Source organism: Biomphalaria glabrata, chromosome 11 (assembly GCF_947242115.1).
Source record: "Biomphalaria glabrata chromosome 11, xgBioGlab47.1, whole genome shotgun sequence".
Taxonomy (NCBI): Eukaryota; Metazoa; Mollusca; class Gastropoda; family Planorbidae; genus Biomphalaria; species Biomphalaria glabrata.
In genome coordinates, this window is record NC_074721.1 from 25813046 (window position 1) to 25834963 (window position 21918).

At 37.8% G+C, this 21918-nt stretch overlaps 1 protein-coding gene across 3 annotated transcripts; it reads right to left on the minus strand.

The window, feature by feature from the left end:
- Positions 1–1902: 1902 nt before the first annotated feature.
- LOC106058503 (growth hormone secretagogue receptor type 1-like) lies at positions 1903–21652 on the minus strand. 3 transcript variants are annotated; one of them, XM_056045436.1, is made up of 10 exons: positions 21286–21652; positions 17690–17731; positions 15403–15456; positions 11307–11396; positions 10200–10340; positions 5561–5758; positions 5237–5360; positions 4663–4825; positions 3269–3474; positions 1903–2801 (listed from the first exon to the last, which is right to left on the minus strand). In XM_056045436.1, the coding sequence occupies exons 1-10, from the start codon at positions 21347–21349 to the stop codon at positions 2672–2674; spliced, it is 1212 nt and encodes a 403-aa protein (XP_055901411.1). In that variant the 5' UTR covers positions 21350–21652; the 3' UTR covers positions 1903–2671. The 3 variants fall into 3 exon arrangements, with proteins under 3 accessions (XP_055901411.1, XP_055901412.1, XP_013071404.2); XM_056045437.1 differs by lacking the exon at positions 21286–21652 and adding an exon at positions 18205–18495; XM_013215950.2 differs by lacking the exon at positions 21286–21652 and adding an exon at positions 18209–18494.
- Positions 21653–21918: the final 266 nt, after the last annotated feature.

Genomic DNA, 21918 nt, shown 5'->3' on the forward strand with positions numbered 1-21918 from the left:
GTCGAGGTGTGCTTGAACTTGGCTTGGTTGGACACCCGACTCGGGCAGAGTTGTGTTTACTGAGCGCCTGAAGCCTGGCCGAGGTGTGCTTGAACTTGGCTTGGTTGGACACCCGACTCGGGCAGAGTTGTGTTTACTGAGCGCCTGAAGCCTGGTCGAGGTGTGCTTGAACTTGGCTTGGTTCGACACCCGACTCGGGCAGAGTTGTGTTTACTGAGCGCCTGAAGCCTGGCCGAGGTGTGCTTGAACTTGGCTTGGTTGGACACCCGACTCGGGCAGAGTTGTGTTTACTGAGCGCCTGAAGCCTGGTCGAGGTGTGCTTGAACTTGGCTTGGTTGGACACCCGACTCGGGCAGAGTTGTGTTTACTGAGCGTCTGAAGCCTGGTCGAGGTGTGCTTGAACTTGGCTTGGTTGGACACCCGACTCGGGCAGAGTTGTGTTTACTGAGCGCCTGAAGCCTGGCCGAGGTGTGCTTGAACTTGGCTTGGTTGGACACCCGACTCGGGCAGAGTTGTGTTTACTGAGCGCCTGAAGCCTGGTCGAGGTGTGCTTGAACTTGGCTTGGTTCGACACCCGACTCGGGCAGAGTTGTGTTTACTGAGCGCCTGAAGCCTGGTCGAGGTGTGCTTGAACTTGGCTTGGTTCGACACCCGACTCGGGCAGAGTTGTGTTGTGTTTGTAACAATTAAATTAACATTATGGATATTTGTTATATACATTTTGATAACCATTTTATAACATTAGCTAAATCACATTTAGGCCTACCTAGACCACCTAGCGGAAAATTGTATTATGGGGTCGCGGAGCTAAAAAGGTTGAGAACCGCTGCAATAATAATATGAACTCATTTAGTATATCTGTATCTTTCTTGTATGTTTCTTGTATCTGTCTTATATGCTGCTTAGATTTCTGCAGTCAATTTTTGGACCACTTCAATCGTCATCAAATTTCGAGTACGAGGTCATGCTAGATGACAACAAATGAATCAATAAAAACAAGGTTTACAAAGACAGTTTGTGTGGAAACACAAACTCAAAATCGGCCCCCGAAGTGGTCCACCCAGGCAGTTAAAAAGGCAGGTTTCAATATTTTCAGAAGGAACAAAAAAAAAAGGTTGACGGATCTTGTGTGGTGCCCCAGCGGTCCACAGACGAAAGGATAGGTGAAAGTGAATATGAAGTTAGATGTGAATTTGGCCTAACTGATGTCTTATAATGAATGTATATTTGCTCCAATTGTTTTGTAAAGGGACAATCTCTTATTCCTCAAGAAAAAAAATTTCCGTAAAAACAAAATTTTCTTTAGTTAAGTGTTCTATCCACTGTGTGTAGATTGCAATTCACGCGATAATATGAAAAACTACTTATTAATTGTTGTTTTAAATTATGTCAAACTTATATGCTTACTAAATAGATTTTTTCTCTTTAAAAAAAAGATTTTTTTGTGTGTGTAAATGTAGTAGTTAGTATGACAGAACTTACATAACTTAGCAATACAAATGCAATAAAAAAAAATTTTGACAAAAAAATCTAAACCATTTGCATAAATATGTTAAAAATATGGAGGACCACTATCGCCCCTTCTAAAGTACCTCCCGTGTTTGATACTATTAATAGTGAATAGTTGTAAAAGTGGTGTATTTTTTATGAAAAAAATGCTTGCATACGTGATTTAAAAAAATTGATTTTTCGCTTTTAGAAAAGAAAAAGTAGCTGTTGCATCAGAACTTTGAATGGTCTAAAATATTATGGTGTCAGATTTTCACTATCTTTTCTAGTTTACGAGATCTAAACGGGACGGACGGACAGACATTTCACACAAAACTAATAGCGTCTTTTTCCTTTCGGAGGCCGATAATTAAATGTTAATGTAAAGATGATATCAAAGACTGTATGCATATCAATATTTATAGAAATTTTTTTTAATGGATTTGGTCATCAACATTGTATTGTATACGATAAACACAAATGATTATTTCTCTGACAAAATGCATTGGCTTAGTTGTCCTATACGAGAGTAAAAATAAAAGACTAAAAAGGCTAAAATAATAAATTGAAAAAAAACAACCAAAAACAATGTTATATTAAAACGCACTAAAAGTAGAAAAAAAAAGTGATTTATTTGTGGAAGGTAGCCAAATCTAAATTGTAAGAGCGTCCTTAAAGTTGTAGGAAGTGGCAGAGATCTTATTGGACTGTTCATGGAGAGCAGCGGGAACATACAGAATTACAGAACCAACATAAATGTAAAGTAGAGTTAGGTATGTATGTTGATATGTATGTGTATAGTTATATATATATATTTATTTATGCGCATAATCATATTTGGCAAGAGTTACAATGTTGTTGTTTTTTTACATCAGTAAAGTATAATATAAATATTAACTACTATGAGCAGTATAGTGTAGCTCATAGCTATCAATAGATCACCAACTTGCTGAGTCACAATCACTGGTCTCTTTAACACATAACGTTAGCAAAGCCTTGGTATTAGAGAAGCCCTGCCTACCAATGACTGAATGACACACAATAGAGTGTTCAGTAAGTCTCAATGTTTTGATTTCCAAAAAGTAAAAAAAAAATTCAACAGTAATTGAAATCTTTTGGAAAAAAAAGGGAGGTGGATGTTGATTGTGTCAGTCCGGTCTTGGTTCTGTAACAAAGGAGGAGTCTAGCTCACGGTGGGGCTGTAACCAACAGATGTTGCTTTAGTCACAGATGTAACATTGTGTAACGTGGACTTGCCAGTTTGCTCTTTTCTGCCCAAACGATTGCAAGTTACAAGACTTAAGAATTCAGATCTAAAAAGAAGATAAAGAAAACGCATTTTCAAAATTCTATGTGTGACAACTACATTTAGAGAAACAAAAGTTTTAAAAAGCAACTCTTGAAGACAATGTAAGACCTAACTCAATGTACAAACTAACAAGTTCAGGTCTCAAGTTCGATTTAAGTGTTACAAACGTTTTTTTTTTATAAAATGTATTTAATACTTTCAAAAGCTGTCACGGTAACATCACACATACAGCCCTTCTTCCCCCTCCCTTTCCCAACAGGTGATTGGAGCATGAAATAGCGTTAGACAAAAACAATTGGTGCAGATATTTCTAATCACGCAGATTTTATATTCGTTAATCTCGATCTATTACAGATGTAATTACATAACCAATCTAAACTAATTGATACATTGACACTAAATTAAAGGTCTTTTAAAAAAGTTTTTCTTTCTTTAAAAAAAAAAAACCCAGTTGACTTGTACTGCACTGACCTAAATTTACTGGCTGCAATAAAGTAGAGCAGAAAGTTGAGGGCGCTGTTGTATAATTTCATCACACTGTAGACATTGATCAGAATAATTCTACTTCGATTTCCGAAGGGGCTGTACTCAATCAGTGGGTTGCAGTAGCAGTACAGAATTTCTGGCATGACACAGATGAACAAACAAATGGAACTGGCCGTCAACATTCGGTTAATCTGGAATGGAAGTGGGTCGTGTCCATAGCCTTACAATATAATACAAATAACCGTGAACAAGAAAAACACCAATACTAGAGTCTCAACATTTTGTTTGTAGTTAGAGTTAACAGGTTTCAGAATAGCATTTAACCCTAACCTCACTGATAATGTTATGTCCTAATGAGTATATATAATGACATTGTGTACTTATCCTGATTGATCTCTAATAAAACATCCTATAGCAACGATAAATAACAATTTCAACCTCAACCTCTACATCTATTTCTAAACATGAACTTTAATTAAAATATCAACATAAACTTCTATGTCTAAACATGAACTTTAATTAAGATATCAACAGAAACTTCTATGTCTAAACATGAACTTTAATTAAGATATCAACATAAACTTCTATGTCTAAACATGAACTTTAATTAAGATATCAACATAAACTTCTATGTCTAAACATGAATTTTAATTTTAACATCCAAACTCAATTTTCTTGTAAAGCATCTCAGTATTTCACTTTCATTTCCTACTCAATCTCTCACATTCGGAGCTTCTCTTTGGCTTTCTCTCTCCACCCTTATTGGCTTCCTGTCTCTCAATTCCTGTCTCTTCCTCACTCTTTTACTTCCTGTCACTTCCTCACTCTTTTACTTCCTGTCACTTCCTCACTCTTTTACTTCCTGTCACTTCCTCACTCTTTTACTTCCTGTCACTTCCTCACTCTTTTACTTCCTGTCTCTTCCTCACTCTTTTACTTCCTGTCACTTCCTCACTCTTTTACTTCCTGTCTCTTCCTCACTCTTTTACTTCCTGTCTCTTCCTCACTCTTTTACTTCCTGTCACTTCCTCACTCTTTTACTTCCTGTCTCTTCCTCACTCTTTTACTTCCTGTCTCTTCCTCACTCTTTTACTTTCTGCCACTTCCTCACTCTTTTACTTCCCTTATCTTCTTTATTCTCCTACAATTTAAAAAAAAAACTAGTTTCAGGTGAGGATGTGATGAAACAGAACGTTTTATTTTGTAACTTCTAATGTGACACACACACTTTTTAATCTCTCAAGTGAGGACTCTGATTAGTTCTCTGATTTATTCATTGGTTGAATCCTACATATTTATAAGGCATTAACTCAGACTTACATATGTAAAGTATTATCATTGTCAATTGGCCATGCAACATACTTAAGAAGAAAACAAACCTGTTTTTGTTGCCTTGCTTTGTCTTTGTTGAGTGACTCTGTCATTTTGGACTGAACTTTTTTTGCTCTATTAAGACGCCGTACAATGAGAATATTGAGAAGGATAAGTAGAACTATTGGCAGCAGCTTCAAGACTGTCGTTTGGAAAAAGTTTTCATACAGACTGAAAAAAATACACAGAAATAGTTTTGTTAGAACAGATTGTGGACCTACGCTCGACAGACGAAGACATGGATGAATGGATAGAGAGAGAAATAATATATGAGATAAACAGAGGTCTGTGGTGAGCCCTATCAATGGAATAATTCACTTAATTAGATATTTATTTTGGTCTTTTAAGGGGAAAAAATGCTAGAAAAGCTCGATTAATTATGGGATGAAGTTGTAATTGTCCTTGAACTTGATGAAGCAGACGTGGGGGACTTTGTACGACCCTGAAGTCTTAACGGTTAAAATATAACTATGGGTGTGTTAATGTAAGTTGGTGTTTGTTAATGTACGTTGGTGTTTGCTAATGTAAGTTGGTGTGTGTGTGTGTGTGTAAGTACTAGCTAGAAACAAATTGTTCACTTACTATCCCCAGGTGTCTTTATATTTCTCTCTTAAGACACAATCTTTGAAAAAATTGGCTCTGTAGACTTCAATGACGTAAAGTGATTGACCCAGACAAATGACCAGACAGATGGACACAGCCAGGACTAAGACAAATCAATATTTAGATCATTATAAAATTCGCTCATCATTTTAATTAGTTTTAAAGGCATTTAAAAAATTCCATTGTTCAACAAGTTAGGACATAAGAAAACATCTTCAGATTTGTTGAGCATTACTTGGCTTACATATCATGGCATGCTAGTGAAGTGTTTGCTATACATGTCAACAGTATCACAGCACCTACTTGATCGCCGGATTGTACACCATTGATTCATCTTGAGTGGAAACTGGACAGCGATAAAACGTTCGCATGTTAAACCAAGGACATACAGGTAAGAAGTGAAGGTAAAGGTCTGTCCAAAGATGTAGAACATACGACAAGACCAGTCTTCATAGCCAGGCACACGTCCGTTGACAAACCTCATGGTCAGGTTTAAAAAATCTGTGGATGTGGGAGTTATACAGGTTACAAGACAGTGGTTAGAGTAAATCTTATATAGCTAGATAGCTGGTATAGTTATCCTATACTCTTAAGCGAGCAATTCTTGTATGTATGTATGTATATATATTTATATTTATATATATATATAAATTTTATTTCGAAAACGGCTCTAACGATTTTCTTTAAAAGTTCATGGTATGTGCATAATAGTGAGAAAAAAATTCTCAACTCATTGGCCACATCGGGAAAACTCGAGGTCGACCGTTATATCGGTTTGAAAATGCCTCATTATCGAAAAATTAGTTTTGGCTAGAATGTTTTATGAATGAAAATTTTCCATGACGTAAACGGGAAAAACGCTGCTTACGTCACTAGGCTTACCGCAGTACACTAAAATATTTCTTTGCAAACAATAACGAGTTCTAAAGAATCAATAGACCTAATGAAACATTTGCGCACCATCTTAATGTAGATTGATTTATTATAGAACTATGAAAGAAAAGTAATGAAATTAAATGTGCCGATATATGATTAGTTATTGTGTTTTAAGTGCTTAATAAGTTGTTTACACTTTAATTGTGTAGAGCGGTGTAGATACCTTTTACTTTGTTGTTTATTTTGCTGGTGACCTCCAGCTGTCTCGTTCTGAGGTTGCATGCAACCATGTGCTCTCTTCTATGTCAGCTAAGTCAAGTTTGCGCCATAAGCTGGTCTTTTAAGGGTTTCGGTGTTACGTCGACCACTTTTTAGCTCACCAAAAAAAACACTGCCTTTGGCATGCGTTCGTCTAAGATTCGTCTCCCATATAGGATACTGCTCTGTCCAGCGTAACTGTCGGACTTAAAGAATTCCCTCTATACAAAGGCCGCGGATACACATTTGAGACCAAAAGAAAATTTGCTGCCGAGGACAGACGCAGACGCTAAAAGAAAATCTTAATCGAGCATCGCGGACAATGGTTATGCTTGCCCTGGATGTGGCAAGATATGTAGGTCACAGCTGCAATCCTCATTAATTTTCGGACTCTAAGACAAGCCTTATTATTATTATTATTTTGCTGGTGAATTATTACCATGTGTTCATGCTTCAGTGTCTACCTCTCCTGTACCAAAACAAAGGAACTGGTCATAACACAGCTTCTCTACGCCTTACTTGCTCACACTAAACATGATATCCATCTAGCGGTCAACGAGTTTGAGTACACTGCAGCCTCTTTTGATTTAACTATAAACCTCGGTAAAAAGCTTGGAGTTAGGGCCAGGAGAGATCTGAATGGATGGATGTGTAAAAGCAGGCCATAGTACCACAAGGATGGATGGATGGCAAAAGCCGGTATGAACTTCCTATAGTCCGACTGTCAGGCTGGGCAGGGCACGTATCCCGTATGGGTAACGAGCATATTGTTTGGCGTAACAGAGGTGCCCCACGGAAACGTTTCTTTAGAAAACTAATGCCATGATTTAAGTCTAATAAGAAAAAATGCGCCATTTTACTTTGTCACTAAGTGCATGTTTTACCCTATAACGTAGAGAAGTTACATTGCAAAGACTTTCTTCCAAGCCAATAATAGTAAGCCTACAATAGTTTTACGCAAAAGATAGATTGTAAAACTATAAGACGGACGTGAGCTGTAGTTTGTCTAGACTGTAGGAGGACTTAAAAGACTTTAAATTTAATCGACATGTACAATTAGGCCTACAATTAGAACTAACAGAACACTAAAACAACTCTTCAGATTAGTAGTCTTTATCCGATCGTTCATTTTCGCAATTACAAGAATATTCCCAAAATGACTTCGGGTATATAACCTTCCGAAATTATTTAACAGAGCGAGGTTCGGCCACCTGGTACAAAAATATTCTCAAAATGACTTCGGGTATATATCCTTCCTTAACAAATTATTCATCCGAGCGAGGCTCGGTCACCTGATATTTTAGAGTAAAGCTGGTATAGTTATTTAGAGTAAAGCTGGTATAGTTATTTAGAGTAAAGCTGGTATAGCTAGAGTAATGCTGGTATATTCAGAGTAAAGCTGGTATAGTTATTTAGAGTAAAGCTGTTATAGTTATTTAGAGTAAAGCTGGTATAGTTATTTAGAGTAAAGCTGGTATTGTTAGTTAGAGTAAAGCTGGTATAGTTAGAGTAAAGCTGGTATTGCCTAGTTGTATCAAAATAAAACTTTTAGCAAACATTTTTCTTTCGTGCAGCTCTTTATCGCTTGAGCTTCCAGACCAAGTCGACAAAATGTAGCTGACTGGTCGTGCGGTTTGCGCTCTGAACTGTCGTTCGGTGTCTCGAGGGTCACGGGTCCGAACCCTGCCCACTGACACCCATCGTCCTCCTGCGGGAGATTTGGGCTACTATTTAATTATCTTCAGAATCTTATTTAGTTTAGTTTTTAGTTTAATTTTAGTTTTCTCAATGCGCTATGATAAAAAAAACGCATAGGGAAGGTTGCCTCGACCTTCGCTAGACTCAGGCCAAGAGTTTGGGAAAACCATAAGCTAACTACGGTGACCAAAATGGAAGTCTACAAGGCATGCGTTATGAGTACACTGCTGTATGGCAGTGAATCATGGACCACCTACGCAAAGCAAGAGAGAAAACTGAAATCATTACATTTGAGATGTCTCTGTAGGATCTCGAAAGTCATATGGAAATAAAAAATGTGCAATACTGAGATCCTTGCGCGATCAGGTATTCCCAGCATCTTTACAGCCCTCAGACAACGCCGTTTGCGCTGGCTTGGACATGTTCGCGGGATGGAGGACAAGCGCATCACGAAAGTCATCCTCTATGGATAACTCGCGACTGGCACAAGAAAAACTGGTCGCCCCCACCTCCGTTACATAAGTGTAATAAAACGTGACCTCAAATCAGTGAACATCAATACTGACTATTTGGAAGACATAGCTCTAGACCGCAACAGATGGAGAGAGACAGTGACCAAGAAAGCTATGGACAGTGAAAGTACATGGGTCTCAGCTCAGGAAGAAAAACGTACAATCCGAAATACGGCCAGCTCCTCTTCCACCGAAGCCAAAACCACCTTAACCTGCGCTATCTGTGGACGGGAGTGTCTCTCCCTAATGGGGCTCCACAGTCACATGAGGAAGTGTGCTCTGAGATGAACCATAGTCGTTCTACGACTGAAAGAGGCCAATATATAATGATTCTATCCCTTGTCTGGACCAGTTAAGAAAATGGGAGTGGAAAAGAAAGGACTTAAGCCTCTTTCAGCCGAATAACTAACCACAGTGCCAGCGAAGTGGTTATGAAAATAGAAGGTTTATAGCTATCTATTACAAGTCTTAAACTTTTAAGCGACGACCAAATTCTCTACACAAAGTATTGTTATAAACCTGGTGGTGGTACAGATGGGGGTAGTGGTATGTGTAGTCAGCCGACGCAAATCGTCCCAGGCCAGCGCTAGACGAGCGGTCAACCGTGACGAGCTACGACGGTCAGTCGAGACGAGTGTCAACATGACGGTTCGGGAAGGATCGCCGTCGTGAACAGAGCTCAGGAGCGTCACGAGGGATGTAGTCATGTGACGAAGCTAGAAATGTCGAGCGATGTTCCGTCCGGTTCTAGAAGGCTTTTAGGGACCCTATATAAAGAGCGGAGGTGTCGCAGTCAAGATGGTTCACGACAGAAGGTTCACCACTGGGGTTCAGAACACGGTCGACTACAGCACAGTTCAACGGTGTGGTTCTGTACGGAGCATTACGACGGTTCAGTGCGGAGTACTGTCAAGTACAGTTGAGACGACTGGCGTCTTGATCTTGGTCTGCGATCGAGTCCGACACAACGAGCCTAGTGTGTGAAGTCAGTCCTGAACAGTTGAACCCAGTGCTAGCCCGGAACGAGACGGAGAGGCCAGTGCAAGAGTTAATACGGCGGTACGGTGTTATCGGAGAGATATTTGTACAGTCTTGTGTTACGTGCTGCCAATTGTACAGTATTGGCTGTTATTTATTCAACTATTAAAGTGTTACGTTACTTTGGAGCCCTGAGTAGTCAAGTTCTTTAAGTTGGTGGTGTATGATGCAGTTTGCAGAGAGAGCCTGGATAGTGAGATTCGTAACAGTATAAAGGTGACTAATTCAATTTATAACAACACATTTATCAAGTACAATTTCTTCACCACAGCTATAAAAACTGCAAAATATGAAATTTGATTTTCATTCTAGTTTTTGAGACCTATACGTGACGGACGGACTGACTGATAGACAAATCAAGAACGAATTGCGGCTTTTCCCTTTCGCGATCCGCTCCAAATTCAATAAGAAATGAGTACATAAGGCCACAAAAAATGGATATAAATCTAGATCAGGTAGCCTCGTTAAAAGTAATACACATAACTATCATTCATACTTTTACAGATAGGTTTCTATCTGCATTAAATGTAATTTTGTTTTTTAAATATTTGATGTCTCACCTGTGAATGTCAAAATAATCAGCCAGATAATTGAAGAATTGAAAGGCTTCATTTTTGCAAGGATTATACAGGCCAGTGCGTTGCCCGGAATACCAAGTGCATAGGCAACATACGCTCCATAGATATTGAAATTGACGGCAGCTGGACAAAAATATTTCATTTCATAATATACAAATGTACAAAAGAACGAAACATTTTCTGATGATGTGAGATTATTATTATTTTTATTATTATAAAAACATCTAGTTCTATCCAATTCTGTCGTTCAATTTGGAACCTCAATCTTGAGTGTAGGCTTACTTGACGAAACAATGTTGAACATATCATGTTTTTAAACAAAATAGTTGAATATGTTATTTAAAGACTTCAACATCCATTTTTTTTAAAGCGCCTGAAACTTACTGATTAAAAAAAAAAAAAAAAAAAACAACTTCAGCGCATAGCGTCCACTCAAAGGTACATTTTTGTCTAATTTAAGTAATTAAAATCTCTTGTACTATTTTAGGATCATTTCGTTTCATTAAAGAAGTACAACCATACTACTTTTTTAAAAGACGAACGCTTCGCAACTACAACGTTCATTCTAATGGCGGCCTTGTTTCTGAAGTTTGAAATCTCATCTGATGCTGCGACCCTCGAGGATTTAGAGGAAATCCTCTGGGCTCTTCATTGTCATAACAAAAATCTTTAAATTCAATTTGGCTTTAATAATACAACAATTTTTTGTTTTTGAAGTTGAAGTTATTTTGAATTATTATTATTGTTTGTTGAACTTCATTATATATAGCCTACTATCATAACCAATACATCTTTTTTGTTAATGCACTGTATCCTAGTAATATGTTGAATAGATTGACAGGCACTTCGGACTACGCGTATGTCATATGATTGTAGAGACAATAGCCAGCTCCTTTCAAAACACAATCATGACACTCACCAATCAAAAGAAACTCACTTTTAAACTCACCAATAAAAAAGGTACCAGTCCAAATGGACTCACTTTTAAACTCACCAATAAAAAAGGTACCAGTCCAAATGGACTCACTTTTGAAGTTACCAACTCCAATAAAAACGTAGCAATCTAATAAGAGCTTAAGTTCAACTTACCAATAATAAGAGGCTGGCAGGCAAAATTGTCTAGAGGACACGGTGTAGTGGGTGGGGAAGATCCAACTGTTGAGAGACGTGTCACCTGACCTGTAAACACAAGGTGATTGGCTGTGAGGTGCGAGCTGACTTTCAACATTTTAGAAGTTTGTAAAACCAAACAAAATGTCTACATATATTCAAACACTAGCTAGATATCTGAACAACCATGGTAATGTGGCATGCGATTGGGACAGTCATAATTATTACTATTATAATTATAATTTGTTATTATTTCCAATTTGATTATTATTACTACTATTCTTATTATTATCTTAGCTATGTTGATTATCTGTATATTGTTATTTGTAATTTTGACTGCCTTTGTAACACTTGTGGCTAAGTAAAAATAAAATTATATTGTTGTTGTCCCAATGATTCCTGTTTCAACCCTGCCAATAGCCATTTGTTGCATGCCGTGGAATTCGAGCTCGTGGCTAAAGCCTTCTGAAGCCAACCACTCTGCTAGTGGAGAGCTTATTAACATGGAAGATTGTAGAATTATCTATTGTTTCTATAGCCTATTTTGCGGGTTTGTGTTCCTGAGACTCAGGCGACGACCTATAAAGGGAACTAATTCAGCTTATATCACCACTTCAGTCAAGTACAAAATTTCTTTCCCTTGTTCGAGATACCAAACAAAATAATGAATTACCAATAGTTAATTAACTTATTGGTCAATGTTTTTAAATTGATTTTTGTGTTGTCAGTCAAAAGAAATAATTGTGCAAAACTTCAGCTTGATCCGAGATTGGGTGAGTGAGAAATAACGTGTACAAACTTTTGACCAGACAGACAGACAGCCAGAGTGAGTTGATAGAAGCTTTGTAAAACAAAAAGGATTTGAGGTAAATTATCAGTAGTTTGTAGAACAGAACATGCATACATTAGTATGAGAAAAAAAACGACAAAATTATACTGTAAACAAATTATTACGTCCCTTTGTAAATACAAGACCGTCGCATGGTGGGACTTGTTCTCCGACAAAATGAATTATGCATACCAAGAGTTGCGATGACACGGAGGGCAATACGAAGAAAGCTCAAACAGGAACGTCCTCGTAAACTTAGCGCCACACTTTCATGGAGGACCTCAGAAAAGTGGACACCAGGTGGGAGGAGGCTTCAGGCATTGCCAATAACAGATCTTTGTGGAGACAGCTTACCACTCAATGCGCCGAACGGCGCGAGAGGACTTAAGTCTAAGTAAGTAAAGAATAATGTTTCCCATGGAGACTGAGTGGTTAAGCGCATGGCTTCAGAACCTGAAGTCCTGGGTTTGACTCTCAGTAAAGACTGGGATTTTGAATTAAAGAATTTTTAGGGCACCTCTGCGTCCACCCCACTCTAATGGGTGGCCATGGAAACAGATGACCATAACATCATCTGCCTTACAGATCTCAAAGGTCTGAAAGGGGAACCTTTTTTTAATACATTTTTCTATAACATTAATAGTATATGCTATATAAGACTTTTAATTTCTTTGAAGTACATTATTAACAATTGTGTGTTGTTTTATTTTATACACACACAAAGTCTTCCATATTTCATTTTAAAACAAAATTCATTTTTCATAATAAAATTGTTAAATGTGATGGCCAGACAACATAAAGCTAATATCTTAGTTTTCTTTCAAGGGCCGATAAAAAAAGGTAACTAGCTACATCACTCACAATTAAGAAAACTTGTACGCAGACTGCCAGATAACTGAAAGAGTATTTCTTAGACTAGCGTTTCTCAAACTGTGAGGCTCGCTCCTATGAGGATGACGAGCTTGACTGCACTAAGTCATTTCTTTTCCAAAGACCAAAAAATTGTATTTACATTGTACTAGAGTTTGCAATGCACGTTGAAATGAAGCGGTGACATTTACTTTGAGCTGGGCATGTTCTACTGCCTGGAATACCTCACACTCTACTGCCTGGAATACCTAACACTCTACTGCCTGGAATACCTCACACTCTACTGCCTGGAATACCTAACACTCTACTGCCTGGAATACCTAACACTTACATTACTTTGAGCTGGGCATGTTCTACTACCTGGAATACCTCACACTCTACTGCCTGGAATACCTCACACTCTACTGCCTGGAATACCTCACACTCTACTGCCTGGAATACCTAACACTCTACTGCCTGGAATACCTAACACTTACATTACTTTGAGCTGGGCATGTTCTACTGCCTGGAATACCTAACACTCTACTGCCTGGAATACCTAACACTTACATTACTTTGAGCTGGGCATGTTCTACTGCCTGGAATACCTCACACTCTACTGCCTGGAATACCTCACACTCTACTGCCTGGAATACCTCACACTCTACTGCCTGGAATACCTAACACTCTACTGCCTGGAATACCTAACACTTACATTACTTTGAGCTGGGCATGTTCTACTGCCTGGAATACCTCACACTCTACTGCCTGGAATACCTCACACTCTACTGCCTGGAATACCTCACACTCTACTGCCTGGAATACCTAACACTCTACTGCCTGAAATACCTCACACTCTACTGCCTGGAATACCTCACACTCTACTGCCTGGAATACCTCACACTTCAGTGTCGCCCCTCCCCCAGCTATGTCATTTCATTATTTTTTTTACCTCCCGCCTTTCTTACTAGACAGAAAGTAGTGAGTTAGGAACAAGTTATTGCTGACTAGAAGTAAAACAGAAAGTAGTGAGTTAGGAACAAGTTATTGTTGACTAGAAGTAATACAGAAAGTAGTGAGTTAGGAACAAGTTATTGTTGACTAGAAGTAAAACAGAAAGTAGTGAGTTAGGAACAAGTTATTGCTGACTAGAAGTAATACACAAAGTAGTGAGTTAGGAACAAGTTATTGTTGACTAGAAGTAATACACAAAGTAGTGAGTTAGGAACAAGTTATTGTTGACTAGAAGTAATACACAAAGTAGTGAGTTAGGAACAAGTTATTGTTGACTAGAAGTAAAACAGAAAGTAGTGAGTTAGGAACAAGTTATTGTTGACTAGAAGTAAAACAGAAAGTAGTGAGTTAGGAACAAGTTATTGCTGACTAGAAGTAATACACAAAGTAGTGAGTTAGGAACAAGTTATTGTTGACTAGAAGTAATACACAAAGTAGTGAGTTAGGAACAAGTTATTGCTGACTAGAAGTAATACACAAAGTAGTGAGTTAGGAACAAGTTATTGTTGATTAGAAGTAATACACAAAGTAGTGAGTTAGGAACAAGTTATTGTTGACTAGAAGTAATACACAAAGTAGTGAGTTAGGAACAAGTTATTGCTGACTAGAAGTAATACACAAAGTAGTGAGTTAGGAACAAGTTATTGCTGACTAGAAGTAATACACAAAGTAGTGAGTTAGGAACAAGTTATTGTTGACTAGAAGTAATACACAAAGTAGTGAGTTAGGAACAAGTGATTTCTGAAGATTAGAATTTAGAAAAAACATTAGAGCCAGGACACGGACACAGATGTGGGTGCTCCAGCGCTCCTCCAGACACCGCTTTGGGTGCTCCAGCGCTCCTCCAGACACCGCTTTGGGTGCTCCAGCGCTCCTCCAGACACCGCTTTGGGTGCTCCAGAGCTCCTCCAGACACCGCTTTGGGTGCTCCAGCGCTCCTCCAGACACCGCTTTGGGTGCTCCAGCGCTCCTCCAGACACCGCTTTGGGTGCTCCAGCGCTCCTCCAGACACCGCTTTGGGTGCTTCAGCGCTCCTCCAGACACCGCTTTGGGTGCTCCAGCGCTCCTCAAGACACCGCTTTGGGTGCTCCAGCGCTCATCCAGACACCGCTTTGGGTGCTCCTACAGACAACTTAAGATGATTTTGGGGCAAGCACGAAGTTTAACGAATAAAAAAGAAACAGAAGTAAGGGCCAAAGAATTCATTGATGTGAGAGATCTCGCATTTGGAAGATTAATAAAAGACCGTGGCCTGCTTTCACGAAGCACCAATAATAAGGCGAGACTAATGAACTAACCTAACGATAACAATCTTTAAAATATACACAAAAACAAATGTAAAATTAATCACTCAAATATTTGCAAACTTTCAACTCAACGTACCAACTGTAGTGTAGACTTGAGTTAAGTCATTGAGAAGTGTTTGGTCTGTGGTACCTGTAAGTCAAATAGTACACAATTATAAGCTAATAGCTATAGTCTGTTTGAAGGGATAAACAGTGGCATTGGTTTTCGTCTTCCATTATTTAGTAATCTGAATATATATATGCGCAAAGCCCTCATTCACTCATCACTAATTCTTTCATGGGCGTATGCCTAGAACAACTAAGCACCTTTCTCGATCTAAATCTCCGCTTTTAATTGACCAAAAAAGGAATTTTGTATTCGCTATTTCGACCCAATGTATTTTTTTTTTAATCACAAATTGAAAAGTACAAGATTATACTTACATTCTTAAGCACCTTACATTTTGTGCGTAATTTCCTCTGATACACTCGGTTAGCTCAGTTGGTAGATCATCCGACTTTAAATCTACGGTTCAGGTCCCAAATAACTTTTTATTTTTATATTTTTTAAAATAGCGTTTAAATTTGAATCATTTGATCTTCATAAAAGTTGCTACGTTATTTTTAACCTTGATCTTAAGATGATTTTTAAAACTTGATTTAAAAATGGATGATGAGATTTTCAAGTATTTCGATCAAAAGCTGAAAAGTCAAACACTACTCATACTCATTTATTGTATGTGGGATTATTTTCTAAGTCGTTGAGTTAGGGGCTGGGGAGTACGTGTTATTGGTCATCGAATTCATGGGCAGAAAGAAATAGGTGTTCTTTGCAAGGGGTAACGATATAAAGCGGGTGTAACAGAGACTCAAAGTGTTTTGAGGGGGGGGGGGCGAGATAAGAGTGATATAGAGTTCATAGGCCAGAAGTGAGTTTGGGAGGGCGATTTCAAGGGGGCCGTTCCAATGAAATGTAACATGTAGTAGAATACACTGGTCAAAAGGGGGCCGTTCCAATGAAATGTAACATGTAGTAGAATACACTGGTCAAAAGGGGGGCCGTTCCAATGAAATGTAACATGTAGTAGAATACACTGGTCAAAAGGGGGGCCGTTCCAATGAAATGTAACATGTAGTAGAATACACTGGTCAAAAGGGGGGCCGTTCCAATGAAATGTAACATGTAGTAGAATACACTGGTCAAAAGGGGGCCGTTCCAATGAAATGTAACATGTAGTAGAATACACTGGTCAAAAGGGGGGCCGTTCCAATGAAATGTAACATGTAGTAGAATACACTGGTCAAAAGGGGGGCCGTTCCAATGAAATGTAACATGTAGTAGAATACACTGGTCAAAAGGGGGGCCGTTACAATGAAATGTAACATGTAGTAGAATACACTGGTCAAAAGGGGGGCAGTTCCAATGAAATGTAACATGTAGTAGAATGAACTGCTTATAAGCTATGTTTTAAAGGTATAGGATACTTTTGTTCCCTTTGTAGCAGAATCAAATTTTCTTTGTTCTTTCATTTGTAGCACAAAATCATTTCAATTGTGAGGAAACATTTAGACTTTCACTCTAGGACTTGATACGTAGTTCAAAGCAAGTGGACAACGAGCGGGAACACAACAGATTTCACCTTGTTTAGGTGATCGTAAATATCTCCAATAAGCCTAGAACAAACAAGTTTACAAAGACAGTTTGTGTAGAAACACAAACTCAAAATCGACCCCGAAGTGGTCCATCCAGGCAAGTAAAAAGACAGGTTTCAATATTTTCAGAAAAAAACATTAGAATACAATTCTATCAAAGGCAAATGACAGAGAAGAATACAGAAAGAAAGTTGACAGATCTTGTGTGGTGCCCCAGCGGTCCACCAGACCAAAGGATATGTGAAAATGAATGTGAAGTTAGATGTGAACCTGGTCTAACTGATGTCTTATAATGAATATCTAATTGATCTAATTGTTCTCTTATTGTAAAAGTAGTGTATTTTTTTGAAAAAACTGCTTGCATAAGTGATTTAAAAAGTGAGTTAAACAAGTTCAGAAAAGAAAAAAGTAACTGTTGCATCAGATCTTTGATTGGGCTAAAATATTATGATGTCGGATTTTCATTATCTTTTCTAGTTTGCGAGATCTAAACGGGATCTAAATGGGACGGACAGACATTCCGCATAAAACTAATAGCGTCTTTTTCTTTTCGGGGGCCGCTAAAAATCATGAATTTATTGTCACTGAACAGTTTATTACAAGCCTAATGTATTTTGTGTGCAATGTTTGACTTTAACAAACCTAACAACTCTCAGCCTAGATTTTGTAATAGTTCGTTTTGTTAAAAAAAAAATCCTGAAGATAAGATAAGATAAGAGACATGTACATACCAATGTTAGACAGAAAGCTCTCACTGGTGTTCATGATGTTTTCTAAAGAAATAAAAATAAAAAAATGAATAAAAAAATAGAAAGGGATTAATTGAATGTCAACTGTTCAAGTATCTATTTTTTTTGGGGTTCTCAAAACACTTTATTTACCAACATGTTCGTCAGCAGTAAGTTGTAACACAAAACATTCTGAATACAGTGTCTAAATGAAATAGAGTTTTTGTTTGAACTTGCAATAAATTCTACAAAAAGAAATGATCTAGTGCTTCCACAAGTTGTCAACTCATTTCAAAGTCGATATATCAAACTTACAAAGTTTAGAACAAAGTCACAATGACAAGCTTACAAAGTTTAGAACAAAGTCACAAAGACAAACTTACAAAGTTTAGAACAAAGTCACAAAGACAAACTTACAAAAGGTTTGAAAAAAGTCACAAAGACAAACCTACAAAAGGTTTGAAAAAAGTCACAAAGACAAACCTACAAAAGGTTTGAAAAAAGTCACAAAGACAAACCTACAAAGTTTAGAACAAAGTCAAGGAGTGAGTTGATTTACTCGGATGTCAAGTCATTTTGAATTTTATGATGAAGTGACTGAAAGTTGACTGAGTCTCCAAGTTGCTGGAAATCTGTCAATTAAAGAAACTCCTATTTTATAGTTAGTTGCTAAAGCTATTTTGATCTGATGACCATTGCGCATGTCACGTTTGACTCTCACTGCCTGATCGCTCTTCTTAATCATAATTTAATCAATAATCCATAACAGTGATGTAAAAACTATTTTCGTTAATGTAAAACAATAAAGTTGTTGTAAGTTCAGTAATGTAGCCCCCACATACACCATAAGTGTAGCTTTTTTTCTGATTTAGGTCGGTAAATGTATGACTCCTGTAATGATCCTATTTTCTACACTAGTCAATACTGTATTTGGAAACTGGGGTGTTGATCGAGTCCCCCCCCCCACCACTTGATCTTTCATAGAGATGTTTTGTGTGTAAAGATTTGTATTTGGATTGCTAGTGGCCTCTCAATTGATTTCGTGAAAGTCTTGTCATGTTTCCATCTGTTAGTTTATTTAGTAGAATGGTACTTCAAGGAAATCCCAGAAGGTCAACAAGAATGTAGGTCTTGCCAGATGAAAGTACGAAGGTCACATCTACTTGACTGGCTTACCACAAAGTGACAAATTGTCTGCTAGTTGTTGATGAGAAATGTTATGAATAATATCACTTTGAGGTCTTCCTGTGCTGTGAAACAAGATGGTGTCAAGAAGGTTTGGTCTAGCTGAACACCTTTAATCTTATCTTATAAGTTCAGGGTCACTTCTTGACATGTCACAATCTTGATCTTTAGACTAACATAAATCTTCAATCTTTCCATATTGTTTGAACAAACACAATCCTTGCGTTATTTCCTAGTAGAAACAAAATAGTTTAGTTTTAAACAAAGGTTGAGACACCTCAAATACTTGAGAGAATCGAAGGAGAAGAAAATGTCTCAGAACTAGTTTTCTGTTTGACCTAGATCTGACTTCTGCACTCAACTAATTCAACTAAGAGGCTTCGACTTATTAACACTTTTGTTTTCTTCTCTAGAATCTAAATATTTCATTTCTAACATTTGTTTACAAAGCTTATATCAACCCACTGAGTCTCTGTCTGTCTGCTCAAATGTCTGTACACGCTATTTCTCCCACACCCAATCTAGGATCAAGCTGAATTTTTGCACAATAATTTATTTTACCTGAAAACACAATAAAAAAAAACACAATTAGTGGTACAACTATTGGTAATTGATTATTTTGTTCGGTATTTCAAACAAAGGAAAGAATTGGTACTTGACTAAAGTGGTGGTATAAGCTGAATTAGTCCCATTTATAGGTCGTTGCCTGAGTCTCAATGAACACAACATGAAAAATAGGACGAGACTATAGAAACAATACATACCTATACAATCGTCCATGTCCATAGGCTCTCCACTAGCAGGGGGGTTGGCTTGAGAACCATGAAACATGAGTTCGAATTCAGGTCGTTCCCCTTTTTTTATTTTTATAAATGCTTTTTTATTGTTAGCCTAGATCTATCACAAATGACATAACTGATCCAAAGTAATTGATACAACTACACTTAATATAAGCTTTGTTTGTTGTTGTTTACAGTTTTTTTTCTTGTTTTTTAGTTACTTCTTTACCATCATCTTCATCGTCATTATCTTCATCATCATCATCTTCATCTGTTCCTTGACTCTGCACGATGGGGTTCTTTGACAGTTGGCGTTACCAAATCCCTCCACTTGTTCCCAGTCAGTAGCTGTTCTTGTCAAGAGAGAGGCCGGTCCATTCTTAGATATTGTTCAGCCAGATTTTCTTAGGACGACTTCGTGCTCCTTCTACTGTACCTTGAAGGATGACTCGTTTGTACGAAAACAAAGTGACGTTGTCCAAACTAGCCATCTGTATATTTCTAGGTCAGTGGTTTCTCTCTGTTTCTTCTTCCTTCCTTCAATAAGAGAAATGTTTCGGTAACGATGTCAACAAACGATCCATTATTTGTGTTCTACAATCCATTATTTGTGTCCTACAATTCATTATTTGTATCCTACACTTCATTATCCTAGTGATAGACTAGTGGTCTTAAAAACAAAACCCAGCTTGACAAACCCCAGCCTCAAGGTCATGACCTCTACTTTGGTAGCCGAGAAGTTCATTCTCTTCTCTTTGAACTTACGTACCGAAATAATCACGTTAAATTGTAATTAAAGACCACAAAAGATAAACTACATGTGGTCATTTAGTCAAGGGAGGGAACAACGTATGAAAAGAAATGATGTGTTGTTTCCCTTATTTAAAATTCCTATTTTAGGGTTTTATTTCAATTACTTATTGCAGTGATCGATGGACTGGGAGAAATCGTATCTTCTTATCTTATAAGTTTCCTATGTTTCTTCAAAAATGAAAACTACTACGTCCTACTTGTATTTATGTGTGAACTTTGTGTGAACTTTGTGTGAACCTTCTGTGAACTTTATGTGAACCTTCTGTGAACTTTGTGTGAACCTTCTGTGAACTTTGTGTGAACTTTGTGTGAACCTTGTGTGAACTTTGTGTGAACCTTCTGTGAACTTTGTGTGAACTTTGTGTGAACCTTGTGTGAACCTTCTGTGAACTTGTGTGAACCTTGTGTGATTTTTATGTGGACCTGGTGTGAACCTTGTGTGAACTTTGTGTGGACCTTGTGTGAACTTTGTGTGAACTTTGTGTGAACCTTATGTGAACCTTCTGTGAACTTGTGTGAACCTTGTTTGAACTTTGTGTGGACCTTGTGTGAACTTTGTGTGAGCCTGGTGTGAACCTTGTGTGAACTTTGTGTGAACTTTGTGTGGATCTTGTGTGAACTTTGTGTGAACTTTGTGTGGACCTTGTGTGAACTTTGTGTGGACCTTGTGTGAACTTTGTGTGAACTTTGTGTGAACCTTGTCGTGCTTAGTATTTAGAGACTTAAACTAAGGCATTGGTTTTATAATGGTTGCGATATATTGGACAGCTGAATAGCTCAATAAAAGAACTATACACAGCACAGATCTACACAGTAACTCACCTGACATAGAAAACAATGGAAGGACAACTTGTACATGGAGTCTCGAGAAGCTCAGCATTGTCATGCCCAGCCTTTGAATCCTGCAGTGACGCCATCAGTAGAGAACAAAGTCATTCATTGGAGATTTTCCACAATGGCGAACAACTCTAAATAGCTGGCTGTGTCTCCGGTGTACTAGGAAATGTTGATCCATCAAATCTTTTACTATAATCATTTTGTATTTATTTATTTTATTTTTATTTTGCACTTTTAGTTTTTTCGTTTATAGCACACACACAAAATGATTTAGTTGGCAGCAGGTCATTAGGTCATCGTCAGTCAGAAAACGAAACTTAAACTGTAAGGCCATATAGCAAGGTCCTCAGGATTCGCAAAGACATTCCTACAGGGAAAAGAAAAAGAGGAAGACAACGCCAAAGAGATTGATGGACAAAATGTTCGTCAGATCATGAGTGGTGCCTCAACGGTTCAAAAGACGAAGAACTGGGTGAAGGAAAAGACCTTGACATTATTTAATTTCGCTATTTATTTTAAAACTTCTCCCAAATCTTCTATTTCATTTATAAAGTTGTTTGTTTTTTTTTTTAAGTTATATCGCCCCCCCCCATATTTCTTCATATTCGTTTTTCTTCT